The sequence below is a fragment of the Carcharodon carcharias genome, chromosome 11 (genome assembly GCF_017639515.1).
Source record: "Carcharodon carcharias isolate sCarCar2 chromosome 11, sCarCar2.pri, whole genome shotgun sequence".
Taxonomy (NCBI): Eukaryota; Metazoa; Chordata; class Chondrichthyes; order Lamniformes; family Lamnidae; genus Carcharodon; species Carcharodon carcharias.
The window spans coordinates 51,735,852-51,750,927 of NC_054477.1; the positions used below are offsets into that span (position 1 = coordinate 51,735,852).

General features: G+C 40.3%; 1 protein-coding gene across 2 annotated transcripts in view; it reads left to right on the top strand.

The window, feature by feature from the left end:
• The first annotated feature begins 1,375 nt into the window (after positions 1 to 1,375).
• The window catches only part of atp8a2 (ATPase phospholipid transporting 8A2), a 631,244-nt gene continuing 617,543 nt past the window's right edge, over positions 1,376 to 15,076 (top strand). Inside the window, exon 1 of one of the 2 annotated variants that reach the window (XM_041199633.1) lies at positions 1,376 to 1,718. In XM_041199633.1, coding sequence (XP_041055567.1) covers positions 1,676 to 1,718 — 43 coding nt within the window. In that variant the 5' untranslated portion in view covers positions 1,376 to 1,675. Of the gene's footprint in view, positions 1,738 to 15,076 lie in introns of both variants that reach the window. The other variant, XM_041199634.1, reaches the window with a different exon arrangement.

The window sequence follows — 15,076 nt, forward strand, 5'->3', positions numbered from 1 at the left end:
TAAAAGAGTCAGTTGTTTTGAGCTCTGTGTACTCTGTTTATTCAGCTGTACAGTGTAATCTCATTACAAAGGCATGGCTGAGCTCCAAGCACCACTAATGGATTTAACTCAGCTGTGGTTGTTGATGCAGCTGTGAGGGGGACTGTATTTTGTTTCACAGCTTTATGAACATATAATAGGATTAAATATTTTGAGGCTTTTGAATGGCTGTTTAGTTTTATAAATTAATGAGCACGTGATAAGATTTTTTTCAAGGAGAGTTTCAATGGCTATCTGTTTGACTGACAGTTGAGTTGGTATCTGCTGGCTGCCATCTCGCTGTGGAGTTGGGCACTGCTGGTAAATATCTGCACTGTCAACAATACTAAAATTTTTTGATGTTTGTTACTGCACTGCACCCATTCAGCAGGCTTTTCTAGTCCTGTAAACAACATCCCCCACTTCTCCACCGCACCACCCCCCCCCACCCCAAGGCAACACACACACTACCAATTGGCGATATGGTCTTGGGCTCACTATAACAATGGAAAGACCATTTGGCCCAGCTCCCACCTATTCTCAATTGTTGGTCTCTTTCTCCCTCTGAGCAGAAGGCCTAGCTTTAATTTTTTCTCATATATGCCTTTCTATAGCTTCTGGATACTGTGATTTGGCGTATCTCCCTCCGATTGGTACATGGTGGCTGCTCTCTATATAATGTAACAGAGTAAGTAAATTATTGAAGTAATATCTGAGAAAAATAAAGAGAGCTTGGGAGACCTGGACAGATAGGAGACCTACAGAGAAGAGGAAACATTGAATAAGGAGGGAGAAGGAAAAAAAAATATGGGTTGGGTAGCAGCAAGAATTAGTGAAGGAGACACTTGATTGTCTGAGTGGACAACCAGTTTGGTAAAAAAGGAGGCATACTTTTGGTGGAAACAAATCATGATCAAGGCAGTGGCTTTAAGTAAGAATGAACCATTTGCCGATTAAACTTTTTAATGTAACTGGGTGGGGGGTGGGGGATGAGGGAATCCCTTTTTTCCGCATTGATTATGACTTGCTTGCAGATATTTTACAATTAACCCAAATAACCCCAGAGCTCTGGTTAGATTGGAAGTCTGTTTCATGTTTAAGGACAGCTGTACTACTTCAGTGTGTTCTCAGTGAGAGGCTTTATTGAACTGCTTGTATCATGTCTGCCTACAGTCAGCTTGTCTCGTTTAAGGGTCACATGACTATGGCAAGCCCGGGAGTACAGTGAGTAAATATTGCATTTCCAAACACTTTTAATTTGTAAAATGTAAACTCTAAGGGACACGCAGGACTGAGTAACCTGGATTACATGGATTATACTAATCGAATCTATGCCGCTCCCTGGGGTGTTCTTTTATTTTCCACATTATAATTCATTGTAAACGAACAGGAAAATGACAGAGCAGGGCAGTGTTCCACTGATAATCCCTTTTAGCTGTTCCATCAATGGCTAACTGCTTGTTCTCTGTGTTCTCCCCACGCGCGGTTATCCAATAATGATGCGTTGGCCCCATCAGAGACATGGCGCTGCTGCTTGGCGCCAGGGACCCAGCCATTAGCCCAGGAGAAGGAGCGCAGCAGAGAGGCCACTTCTGGAGCACAGGAGCATGCCATTGACATCCAGCATCGGCAGCCGATCTCATCTTCCCGCTGCAAGATGTCTTTCCCCAGGAAATCAAAAAAAATCCATTCGTCAGGAGGTGAGTAGGGAAAATCGAAGTAGGTGGAGCATCTTTCATCTGCCAGAGCAGAAATCAATCGAATCGTAATGACTCACCTTTCATGTGTCTCGGTTTTATTTCTGTTAGCATTTGCTTTTGATCGAAGAGGTCGAACAGAGATGCCTCACCCCGTTTCTAATATTATTGCTGTCCTTGTTACCGATCACTTTGGGTGGCCACGGCTTCGCCCAGTGTTTGTGGGTTGGTCCCGAACGCCGGGATCATGAGCAGCTGACATCCTACCTGCACTTTGCAAGTGATATTCCATCTGTTTGACAAATTACACTCTTTGATAGAAATGCTTTGAAATGGTGCAGTGCGTGAGTACCGGAGATCTTTCTTGTCGGTCTTAAAAAGGCTCGACTTTGCTCCACTTCAGCTGCCTTGAGGCCACATACAACAGCACCCCTCCACCTCCATCTGTTGTCATCTTCTCGTTTGAGTTGCACGCCAGCTTTTTGTTCCTACTTGCCGCGTACCTGCTTTGTTTGCTGGCGGTGGGGTGGTTTGGATACAACTGATCTGTTGTCAGCCCATGCCCTTGTTTATATGATAAACTGATTTGCGTTCTGATCAAAATGTCATCGCACTTCTCGGTCAGCTAATGAACTGGCTTGTTTTTAGGTGCTTAAAATCCTGAAATACCCTATTTTCTATCGCATTTTCAATCAAAACAATCGTTAGTGCAGTCCCAGGCTGAACTCCAGTGTCAGAAAATTTAATTATGAGATTAGAACGGAGTAACTTGAGCTACCTATCCTTGAAAGAAGGCAACTGACGGACTTTATAACGATTTATTTGAAACAGTAAATGTTGTAGAAAAGGTAAATTCAGTGCAGTACTTTACACTATGCCATAAACAAATAGGGCGCAGGTTCAAACTGGTGAAGAGCAAGCTTTGGGCAGATAGTGGAAAGCCCTTATTACAAGCAGTTAATGTGACGGCAGCATATTTTTTTGAGATGGGTGAGGCAGGATGGCACAATGGTCTTCAGTGTCTATATTTATCTTGTAATGATTAAGTTTTGCATTGGCGTTTTGTAATATTGCTCCTCTGTGGTAATTACAAAGATTATTATAATTTCTAATCTACTAATTAGCAGTTCTGTACTTTCAATTAGGAATCATTATACCAAAAATAGTGCTTTCATGAGCCTGACAATTAAAGGACTGACTTCAAAATACATGTTTAAAGACTGAATGGTACCATTACCAATGAGCTGAGATTGTTAACTCTGCTGATGCACAGATGAAAATCCACATCCTATCTGTTAAGTGGTTTTAATTTTGCCCCCTTGGATATTTTTGTCCATTCTCTTTGATGCAACAATCACAGTATTAATTTTCTTGCAAACTAGATGACACATCAGTAGCTTGCTGCTGATCTATGTCTGTTAATATTAGGGATGAAATGGAGTAAATGGAAACTGCTGTGAGTTATGATGAACTCAATTTGAACAGTCACAAAGGCAAGAAATCAGCTATGCAGAATAATAGACGATTGGTATATAAACAAAAAGTGCTGGCAATATTCAGCAGTTCAGGCATGTGTGGAGAGACAAAGTTGACATTTCAGGCTGTTGACATTTTGTCCGAATTGAAAAATTTTACTGATGTAACAGGTTTTAAGCAAGCCCAGAAGTAGGAAAAGAGTTGGATTGGGTTGGGGAGGCAGGAGTGAAATAAGGCTTGTGTTAGGGTGGAAGCAGGAGTGATTAAATGATATAAGGGATAATGGCTCAAGACAAAAAAGGACAGTAATGAGACAGATGAAGAAAGAAAAGATGGATCTAGAGAACCTGTAAATGACAACAGCAGAACCATTATGAGCACCCAAGTGGGAACAATGTTTAGGATTTGAAGATGAAACAGCGATCAGTTGCACTTCTTTCATTTCAATATACTGTATTTGTTGTAGTCTCCTTTGCACTGGGGAGACAACAGACAGTTTGGGAGATCACTTTGTTGAACACCTCAATCAGTATGCAGTGTCCTTGAGCATGCCATTTTAAGACTCTTTCCTCATCTGCCTACATGGCTCCACTGAAGCTCAATGAAAGCTTGGAGCAGGACATAATCTTTCAGTTCGGCAGTTCACAACCTTCCAGACTTGACCAAATTTAGTAATTTGAGATCATTTACCGTTTTGTTCATTCCTCTCACCTCCCCCACTCTTCCCTGCCTCTGAACTTTCTAAGGGCCTAGGACATCTGTAAAAGTTTCCAGCTCTGATGAAGGGTCAGTGACCTGAAATGTTAACTCTGCTTCTCTTTCTGCTGTCTGACCTGTCGAGTATTTCCCAAATTTTCTATTCATATTACAAAATTCCAACAATCACAGTATTTAACCTTCTGGTAGATGACTGTGTGTTATAATGGTGCAATATGGTTTGAATTTTTGGCTGGGCAATTTGATTGCTATTTGATTTTTGTTTGATTTAGAGGGAATGAGGAATAAAGTTGGATACAAAATTTTCTGTTTAAATTTTTTTGCTGAAGTAAATTGCTTTTACTAAAGGGCTGAGATGGGATGGAACAGGGTATGACATTATTTTACAGGGATATAGCGTGTATTACACAGGTACAGATTCCATTGTAACATTTTTATTTCAATCAATTTTGTTCAGAGAGTAATCTTTATTATAAAATCAGAGTAAATAACCTGATTGAAATATGATCTATCCTTTCCCAAAGAAAAATGTAGCTGAATGATTTTTTTTACAAGAAGGAACATGGAGTTGCACTCACTACAGGCAGTAACATGCCCACTAGCATGAGAGGCAGATATTACTCCCTTTTTTGGAAGGTAATAACATAAATAGGAATTTACAGTCCACTGAGTTTGACTTTTGGGTAAAGATATTGAAGCCTTTATTAATGAGAAGAATATGAAGCATCTGGATAGAAATAAAATAATAAAAGAAATTTAGGCAATCTGTGCTTATGATTGTAAGTTCTTGCCAATCTATTGCTTTTCTTTGAGGTCGTGATGCAAGAACTTGTTTATGGTAAAGACAGTGCACTTGGATTTCAATGAAGCTCTGAAACAGTTATTCTGGAAAGGCTGGCACATAAAATCAAATGGGAATCCATTAATAATTCTACACATTTATAGATAAACATATTTATAACTGGATGATATAGATCATTGTACCTGATTTAAAACTGATTTTAAGAGAGTGCAGTGGTATCTTTGTATTTTTACAAAGAAAATAATGTACTTACACTTGTGTAACAACTTTTTACAACTTCACAATGCCCTAAAGCACTTCATGGCTAGTCTTTGACGTGTTACTACAATTGTGTAATGCTTGTTGATTTTGTGCCAAATAACTAAGTTTATGTTTAAAAAGTTGCTTCTATATTCATTGGTTCCTGACAGCAGATAGCTGAAGTTCTTTCAAAAAAGAGCTTGAATGATTCAGTTGGTTTGCTTTCCTTTCCTTGTTCATGTATTTGTAGCTGCTTGTCACCTGATTTGGTTTTCGTATCTGCTTGCCTTTTGTTTGTTGGTATGTTTCCTACTTATTAAGTGAAATTTCAGATAATTGGCATTGTTCCTTTTTGTTTTGCTCTTTTGTGATTGATATTGGAATTAGTTTAGCAAGTATGATGTGTAACTTGCATATGCTACATTGAGTATTTTGGACTTGAAGCTAAATCGTCTGCCAGTCACTTTTGTCAATGCTTTGTGAATTGTTTTATGGATGATGAATGAAGGGGAAGCTGGCTAATTAACTCTTTCATAATAGGTTTGAAAACTATAAGATAGACAGTGATGGTCAAATACATCTTCAAGAGCACAATAGTTCATTTGCTGCTGGGACCATAGATGAGACTCCTATAGAATGTGACTGATCAGAAAGTGCTTTGTAATGTTGAAAGTTTGCTCCTTTGTTTCCTTTTATGATGAAGGAGAAATTTCACAGAGGATGACCTGTGTTTGATTACTACCATTTGGAAAATCTATGGGTTGGTTAGGATTCATGACCAAGCAAATGGTCTGTCAGCTGCTAAGGGGCTTGGCCTTTACCAGTTGCTTTTCTTGTAGTCTTGTTTTTTTTTGTCATTTTGTATGACAGTGTTTTAGTTTGTGTTGTAGCATGTTCTTCATGTGTTTTACTATGTTTATTAACAGCAAAAGCTTGTCAGACATTGACTTCAAGCAAACATAATAATACAGTTTGAAAAGAATTTGGAATGTGGAAATTCCCTTTAAGATACTAGCCTGTTCTTTCAACTTCATGGGAGATTGCTGAGGAGCCAAAATACTTTGGCTGAGAATTCCCTTGGAAATTCCCACAAAAGGAATGGAGGAGTCAAACAAGCTACCTTTCCTCGACATGCTAGTTGAGAAATCTGCCAGTGGGTTCTCTGCTACGCTTAATAGCAAGCCTACCTTCACTGGTCAATATACGCATTGGGATTTTGATCTGATTGGCAACCTTGTAAATAGAGCCCAAGCCATTTGCCCACCATGCAAGCTTGTTGTTGAAATAAGGCGCATCAAAGCCATTCTGCAGTATAATGGCTATACAGATCAGATCCTTGCTCTCTGTATATCGCTCAAACTCATGAATGGGCCTAAGGCTGCAAGTTTAAAGTGTCTCAAAACTTTGAGTAACAGTTGAAGCTAGCTATTTCATGCTTTTAGTATGCAATAGCAGCACAAGTGGTTTTCTCCACTAACAGGATGCTGCCGTCGAGCCAAAAAGATGTTTGCCTGTCACACAAATGAGCATTGTGGTATACGAATTTCAGTGCTGATGTGATGCCAGGTATATAGGCTCTACGTTCCATCAATTGGCAGATTGTATCAAACAGCATGTCCCTTTGGCTGTTCGCAGCAAGCAAAGTATTGACCATACGCAACCAGCCCATACTTACAAAACTCAAAACAGTGTGTTCGACATTAGATGTGAATCCGCAATTGGACAGCACCTGCTAAACAATCCTGATTATGCTAAGAATTATACTGAAAAACAATTTAAGATTGTCATTTGAACTTGCATTGTAGCTCACTCATGCATGATATAAACCACATGTGTTCACACACAGGGTCCTTTGCAGACAGAAGGAACATGTCCACATATTGCGCCTTCCTCAACGAAACAAAAACTTAGGGAACAGTCATTCCCGGGCTCATTCCCCAGGGCAATGCCTTGACCAATCAGAGTTGACCTTCCGGTTTGAATTTGAACAAAGCTGGGCAGTTAACTGTTCCATGCCGCATTATCTCTGGCAATGCCCCCACCAATCAGAGTCCACTTGTCATCCAACCTGCACTCTCCCCTCATACAGTATGAATGGTTGCTCCCCCATTACTGTTAGTAATTTCTTGGGAGATATCCTGATGAGCACAATGAGAAAAGCTTTAATGGCATGTCTCTCTTTTTTCAGCAATAATTAGTTTTCTGTTTCTAGCCAGTTCCAGGCTTTTAGTTTAACTACTAATTCAATATTGTGAACTTTTATTGAAATTCCATTTTGAGAACACGATTCAAGCAACAATAGGACAATGCCCCTACAGAATTGTGTATGTGTGGAATAGAGTCACAGCTAAATCAGTTAATACTTTGTTAGTTGGCTCCTTTAAGAAAAAAATGATTAAATATTGGAATGGGGTGGGATATAAGGTCACAGGGATGAGGATTGATAGAAATGTTCAAATGGTCTACTGACTACATTGGTTCCTGTTCTGCTGGGTCCTGGACCCGTCTTCTGTGGAAAATAGCTCTCCAGGGTTGAAGAATGTAGATTGTCAGATTGTTGAGATTTACTTGATGAGGCATTGTGTGGAATGTAAACATTTTTGCATTTAAATAAGTAGGGTAGAGGCCATGAGCAAATTGCACATGATTCCTAGAAGAAGCTGTTTTAACTGCCAAGCAGCTTGGACTCTGCTTCCATGCTTTTTAATCTTCCAAGAACGGCTAACTTGATCATAAAAGCACAATGAATAGCTAACATTGGGAGTGTAGAGATGTGGGTGCTTTGATCAAGTGCATTTTAAGGGCAGACTGGAGGGAGTTTCCATTTATATCTATTCAGCTGATGTGATTCCTATATATAAAAGAGGAAATAGAAAAATTCAAGGGTACCATAGACCATTAGCTTAAGGTAGTTGGTAGGAAACATAATAGAATTCTAACTAATAGAAGAACTCTTAGAAACTGAGTTGGCAGGCATGGATTTCAAAAGGGTAGGTCATGCTTGACCAAACTTATTGCATGTTTTGAATAAATAACAATGTGTAAATATGGGTAGTGAAGTAGATGTGTCACATTTGGATTTCCAAAAGGTTCACGATAAAGAATCACATGGTAGATTCATAACTAAGGCAGAGCATGTGGAGTCAACAATTTGTATGTATATAGCACCATTAATACAGTAAAATGTCCCAAAATGTTTCACAGGGGCGTTATAAAGCAAAAATTGACACTAAACAGTATAAGGTCATATTAAAGCAAATGGCCAAAAGCTTGGTCAATGAGGCAGGTTTTATGGGATGTCTTAAAGGAGAAAAAAGAAGCAGAGAGGTTTAAGGAAGAAATTGCAGAGTTTAGGGTCCATGGAACTGAAGGTATGGCCATCAATGGTGAAGAAAATAAAATTGGGGATGTTCAAGAGACTAGAATTAGATGAGCACAGATATCTTGGAGGTTTGTGGGGTTGGAGGAAATTATAGAGATAGGGAGGGGTGAGGCCATGGATGGATTTGAAAGCAGGGATGTGAATTTAAAAATTAAGGCCTTCTTGTCCGGGAGCCTGTGTAGTTCAGCGAACACAGGATCATGGATCACTGGGACTTTGTGAGAGTAAAAACTGGGCAGCAGAGTTTTGGAAGACCTCAAGTTTACGGAAGGCAAAATGTGGGAGGCTGACTGCATTGGAATAGTCCAGTCTCAAGACAAAATAATGGATGAGCGTTTCAGCAGCCAATGAGTTGAGGCAAGGATAGGGACTATGCAGCCAAGTAGCAAAATAGATAACAAGCTGGCTACAAAGTACCAAAACACAGAGGAGGGGTTCAAGGTGTGAAGTGGGATTCCACAAGGTTCACTGCTGGGACCATTGTTGTTTACAACTTACATAAATGGCTTGGAAATTGGAAATCCAATTTCAAAATTTATTGGTGGTACTAAATTGGGGGGATATAATTAATATGGAGGAGGACTATGACAAAACACAGCAAAGCGTTAATAATCTTCCATAGTTGGTATGTAGTTGACAAATGAAGTTAAAGTGTTATGGACAGGAGGGGGGTTAATTTAAACAGCACTAATTTCTCCTCTCACCACCTGTCCATAAACAGAAAGGTGTTTTGACTTGTTTCGCTCCTTATAGGCAGTGGCACATTTCTTAACCACTCGGTTTTGTTATAATCCAATTTTCTATTAATTACCCCATAGCAAACTCGAGAGAGGGTGAACTTAAAGGGTTAGTTTATTTGCACATACTCAACACGCGAAAAGAGAGTTCGCAATGTCCCTTTCACATCCGGATTGTAAAGAGAAGGATAGAGAGAAGAAAGCTTTACAGTACAGAGATCACAGAGAAAAGAAATATGGTTTCACGTAGGATCCAGAATCAAGGTCCAATGAGGTATTTCTTCAGAGGTCGGTGGGTTGAAAACCAGTGCTGGATAATTCACTTTTCCAGTGGTGTAGACTTCACACAATGAGATTGGCATGCAGTGATGAATCAGTCTTGTAGGTGATGGTACAGAATCCACAGCAGAAGCAGTGTAGATGGGGGCCACGTCTTGCACCTGGGCAGAGCTCCTTGTCTTGAGACTGCTAGTTAGACGGTAAACAGCAGACTGAGCTATGCAGTTCAGCAAGGCAATATTACTTGTTCCACAAGCCAGAGGCTTATGTCACATGACTCCCACCTCTCCGCCAGGTCTTTAACAAAGGATGTATGTCCATCATCTGGATTTCAAAGACTGTTAACTGCCCCAGCCATGAGGAATTGAAAGGAAAAGGGAGGAAAGGGAAGGAGATAAAAACAGGAAACTATAGGCCAGTTAGCTTAACATCAGCCATTGGGAAAATGTTAGAGTCTGTTATAAATAATGTAATAGCAGAACATTTAGAAGTACATAATATAATCAAGCAGAGTTAGCATGGCTTCATGGAGGGGAAATCATGCCTGACAAATTTATTAGAATTCTTTGAGGAGGTAACAAGCAGGATAGATAAAGGAAACCAGTAGATGTAATACATTTGGATTTCCAAAAGGTGTTCGATAAGATACTGTACATAAGGCTACTTAAGATAAGAGCCCATGGTGTTGGGGGTACTATATTAGCATGGATAGAGGATTGGCTAACTAATTGAAAAGAGAGAAGGGATAAGGGAGATGTTTTCAGGATGGCAACCTATAACTAGTGAAGTGTCACAGAGGTCACTGCTGGGGCCACAATTATTTACAATATGTCTTAACGACTCGGATGAAGGAAATGATGTACTATTCCCAAGTTTGCACATGACACAAAAATAGGTGGAAAGGCAAGTGGTGAGGATGACATAAAGAGCCTACAGACAGATATAGACAGGTTAAGTGAGTGGGCAAAAACTTGGCAGATGGAATATAATGTGGGAAAATATGAGGTTATGCACTTTGGCAGGAAGAAGAGGAGCTGAATATTATTTAAATAGAGAAAGATGGTAGAAAGCTGCAGCACAGAGGGATTTGGAGGTTCTTGTGCATGAATCACAAAAAGCTACCATACAAGTTCAGCAGGTAGTAGGGAAGGCACATGGAATATTGTCCTTTATCTCAAAGGGAATGGAATATAAAAATAGGGAAATCTTGCTAAAACTTCACAAGGCATGAGTTAGACCACATCTAGAATACTGTGAACATTTTTGGTCTCCTTATCTAAGGAAATATATACTGGTATTGGAGGCAGCCCAGAGAAGGTTCACTAGGTTGATCCTGGGTATGGAGGTATGGAGGAATTTTCTTGTGAGGAGAGGTTGAGTAGGTTGGGCGTGTACTCATTGGAGTTTAGAAGAATGAGAGGTGACCTTATGGAAACATATATGGTTCTCATGGGGCTTGACAGGGTGGATGCTGAGAGGTTGTTTCCCCTTGTGAGAGAGTCTCAGACCAGAGGGCATGATCTCAGAGTATGGGGTCACCCATTTAAGACAGAGGCGAGGGGGAATTACTTCTCTGAGGGTAGTGAATCTGTGGAATTCTTTACCACAAAGGGCTGTAGCAGCTGGGTCATTAAGCATATTCAAGGCTGGGATGGACAGATTTTTAATCAGTAAGGGAATCGCGGGTTATGGGGAAAAGGTAGGAAAGTGGAATTGGGGATTATCAGATCAGCCATGATCTCATTGAATGGTGGAGCAGACGCAATGGATCTAATGGCTTAGGGTCTTATGGAAGGTTGTGGGGCCTTTGCCTTAGCAGATGATCCATTTCCTGTTGGCCAGCTTGGGCTATTAATGCTGATGGCTTTTGTATAGCTCTCTCTGAATTTGGGCTGTGCAGTTCACAGAATGTTATTCGTGGCTCCTCAGAGATAATTAGGCACGAGTTTTCCTGAAACTGCCAAGTAGCTTCCTTTGTTTGAGGCCCTCAGCCAGATGTGGTTCAACCATTTTAAAGGTCTTTGTTCAGTTTTAACATTTTAGAAATCGCAATGAAGATATCTATATGTATTTTATAAAAATATACAGTGTGAGGTCTGTTAGGAAATAGAGATAGTTTAAGTAAGTTATATTGGTATTTATGGGTGTTAGGAATGAGTTTTAGCTTTAAAGTTTATGTTTGATTTGTATTTCTGTATCTGTGTGTTAAGAAAAGATCAAGTTGAGTTTTAGTTTCACTTTAAAAGGTGTCTGCATTTCTAATGAGAGTTTTACAACTTTAAGCTAAGTTAAGCAAACAAGAGTTTAAAAAAAACAGTGCTGTTGCCTAGCAACAGGGGCCCAGAGAGGCAGTTGCCTCCCACAGACACATCAACAAGAAACTAGAAATAGCAGTTTGATTTGGAAGCTGTATGAGTTCAGTAGGTTTGAAGAAAGCTACCAAGCTCAAGCAACCTAAAAGGGGCAGATAGCCAGTTCCAAACTAAAGAAGAAAGTCCCTAAATCCAAGGAGTGGAACAGGGGAAAGTCCCAAGAAGACTTTCCAGTCAAAGGAAGGACAGGAACCTGGAAAAGGTCCTGTTAAGTGGAGTTAAGAGTGGGGAGCAGAGAAAGGCTCCAAGCTTAATGAGACAAAGGCTTGTGAAAAGCCCAAAGGCCCAAAGAGACAGCTGAAGGTCTGTAACTCTTTGCTATGGGCATGTGAATCAGTGGTGTACTGTTGATGGCTGAGTTGGTGCAAGAAAGCGTGTGGAAGGAAGCTTGAATGCATGTGGTGACCCAGGGGAGAGGAACATCGGAAGGAGAGTTTGAAACCCTGGAGATGAACCCTTGCAGAAGGCATCAGAGAGAAAGCATCTGTTTGAGAAGATTCCAAAGCGAGTTCTTGGAGAGTGAAGTTTGGGAAATCCTCATGTGAAAGACTGAGTGCAGTAAGACTGGTTGACTCATGACAAGCGCTTGTGAGGAGTTGATGAGAGATCCATAGCATCTGGCTGAGGTGGCACCTGTCACTTGGTTTCAGAGTTTGATGCCTGACTACAGGTCACCAATAGGTTTACATGGACTGTGTACTTACTGTGAACATTAACTATAAGATAGCTTTTGTAACTTGTGTTATCCTTACAAATCTGTACATATCTGTAAAGGTATACTTGTGGGTGAAGGAGAATTGTAATATAGTTTGTTTAATAAATGTTTTATGCTTTTGTTAAAAGTTCATTAGCTGACTCCAGTAATTCTGTTCAGCAGTCCCTCTCCACGTATCTAAACAAATAAAAGTTAGGATCTATCAACCTGAGCTCTGGGATCAGACTTGTCCAGTGGCAACCTCAGCTGAGATCATAACAGGTCTTAGTTCCTCACATCAAGATAAGTGTAGATGGTGGTAAGAAGAATACAAAGGTCACATATTCCTTACAAATTAAGTGTCTAAATGGGGGTGAGGAACAGATGGATTTGGGGGTACGGATACATAAATCACTAAGTGCTAATGCATGTTAATAAGCCCTTTTTTTAAAAAAAAAGAAAACAATGTGATTTGTTTCTAAAGTGAGAATTGAAAAGCAGAGGGTTCTGCTGAACTTGTGAAGAACCTTGGCACTGAACAGTTCCGGCCTCTATTATTGAAAGGATATCGAGGCACTTGAGAAAGTGTGAAAAGATTTACTAGAAAGATATCAGAACTGAGAGGTTATATCTATCAGGAAAGGTTGACCAGGCTGGCTCTCTTTTCATCCTAAAGAAGGGAAGACTGGGAACTGACCTGGTAGAGGCCTTGAAGATTATGAAAGGGGTTGATAGGGTAGATGCAGAGAAGGTGTTGCCAGTTGCGGGGGAGACCAGTACTCAGGGCCATTAATGCAAGATTAAGCCCAATAGGGAATTCAGGAGAAATATCTTTACCCAGAGAGTGGTTAGAATGTGGAACTTGCTGTTACATTGAGTAGTTGAGACAATATGCATAGCTGCATTTAAGTGGAATGCATGAGGAAGAAAAGAATGGAAGGTATGTTGATAGAATTGGATGAAGAGGTTTAGGAGAAGGCTAGTGCAGAGCACATGTACCAGCATGGACCTGTTGGGCTGAATGGCCTGTTTCTGTTTTGTAAATGTGATTGCTTGTGATGCTCTGCCTGATTTTCAAATTGAAAAGGTTAGATTCCCTGATACTGACATCTTCCATCTTGAGAAATGCAAAGCGATGAATTTAAAATTATGTAATATGATATTTGGTTTTCTAAGGCAATAGGTAAGGTCAGTGGGTATCATTGCCCAGGTATTACAGATTTATTTTTAGTAAATCACAAGCTTTGCGCTAAATAGAGTTGATGGAGAGAATTAGCTCTGCTGCAGTTAGCAGATCTTGATAAACGACCGATTTGTTCTGAAAGTGAACATTGGCTGCGGTGTTGATTGATAGGGATGAAAGCCATGTATCCTGTACACTGTTTGATATCGTGTGTGAAGGCATCTAGAATAGAATTGTTTTGTTACATATATATTTAATCCTCCTTGCATTGTGAATTAGAAGCAAAGATAAATTACTACATATAGACATGAAATGGGGACAAATGGTGCCATGCAAGTTTTAACACTGTTTTACACATCCAGGATTTAGGTCAGAATGCAGGTCAAACCGAACTGATTAATGGCTACCACCCAATCCTCTGGTAAAGCCTCTCTTAATATTCAACATGTTTTCACAATTAACTAATCATCTTAAGCCAAGTGGGTGGCTGCTAGTGGTTGTGTGCAACAACAAAAACAACTTGCATTTATGTAGCACCTTTAACATTGACTCCCAAGGGCTTCACAAGGGTGTTGTCAAACAAAATTTAACACAAAGCCACTTGAGTATTAGGAGGGCTGACCAAAAAGCTGGTTAAAAAAGTAGGTTTTAAAGAGTATCTTAAAGCAGGAGAGAGAGTGCGGAGGAATTTTCAAAGTTTAGAGCCTAGAAAGCTGATGGCATGGCCACAGACAGTGGAGTGATTATAACTGGGGATGCTCAAGAGGCCAGAATTGAAGGAGTGTTGAGATCAGGGAGGATTGTAGGACTTAGAGATGAGAGAGATAGGGAAAGGTTTGGCCATGAATAGGCTTGAAAACAAGGATGAGAGCTTTAAAGTTGATTCATTCTTTGGCTGTGAGCCTATGTAGGTAAGTAAGGGTGATGAGATTTTGTGCAAGTTATGACATGGGCAGTAGAGCTTTGGATGAGCTCAAATTCATGGAGGATGGCACATGGAAGGCCAGCCAGGTAGTTAGTGTTGAGGTAACAAAATCATGGATGAACAACCCAAAGCTAAGGGAGGGCTGGAGGCAAGTGATGTTACAGAGGTGCAAGTAGATGGTTTTGGTGCTGGAGTGGATATATGGTCAAAAGCTGATTAAATAAGATGTTAAGTTTGCAAATGGCCTGGTTCAACCTCAGACAGTGGTCAGGGAGAGGGATGAAGTTGGTGGCTGGGACTAAAGTCAGCAGACTTTGGCTTCTCAATATTTACTTGGTAGCAATTTCTGTTCATCGAGTACTGGATGTCGGACAAGCAGCATGACAATCAGAGACAGTGGAGTGGCTTTGAGAGATGGTGGTGATGTAGAGCTGGGTCTCATCAGCATACACATGGAACCTGATATTTTGTTTTCAAATGATGTTGCTAAGTAACAGCAAGTGTTGAGAAATAGATGTTCAAGCATGGATCCTTGGGGAGCTCCAAAGGTAACT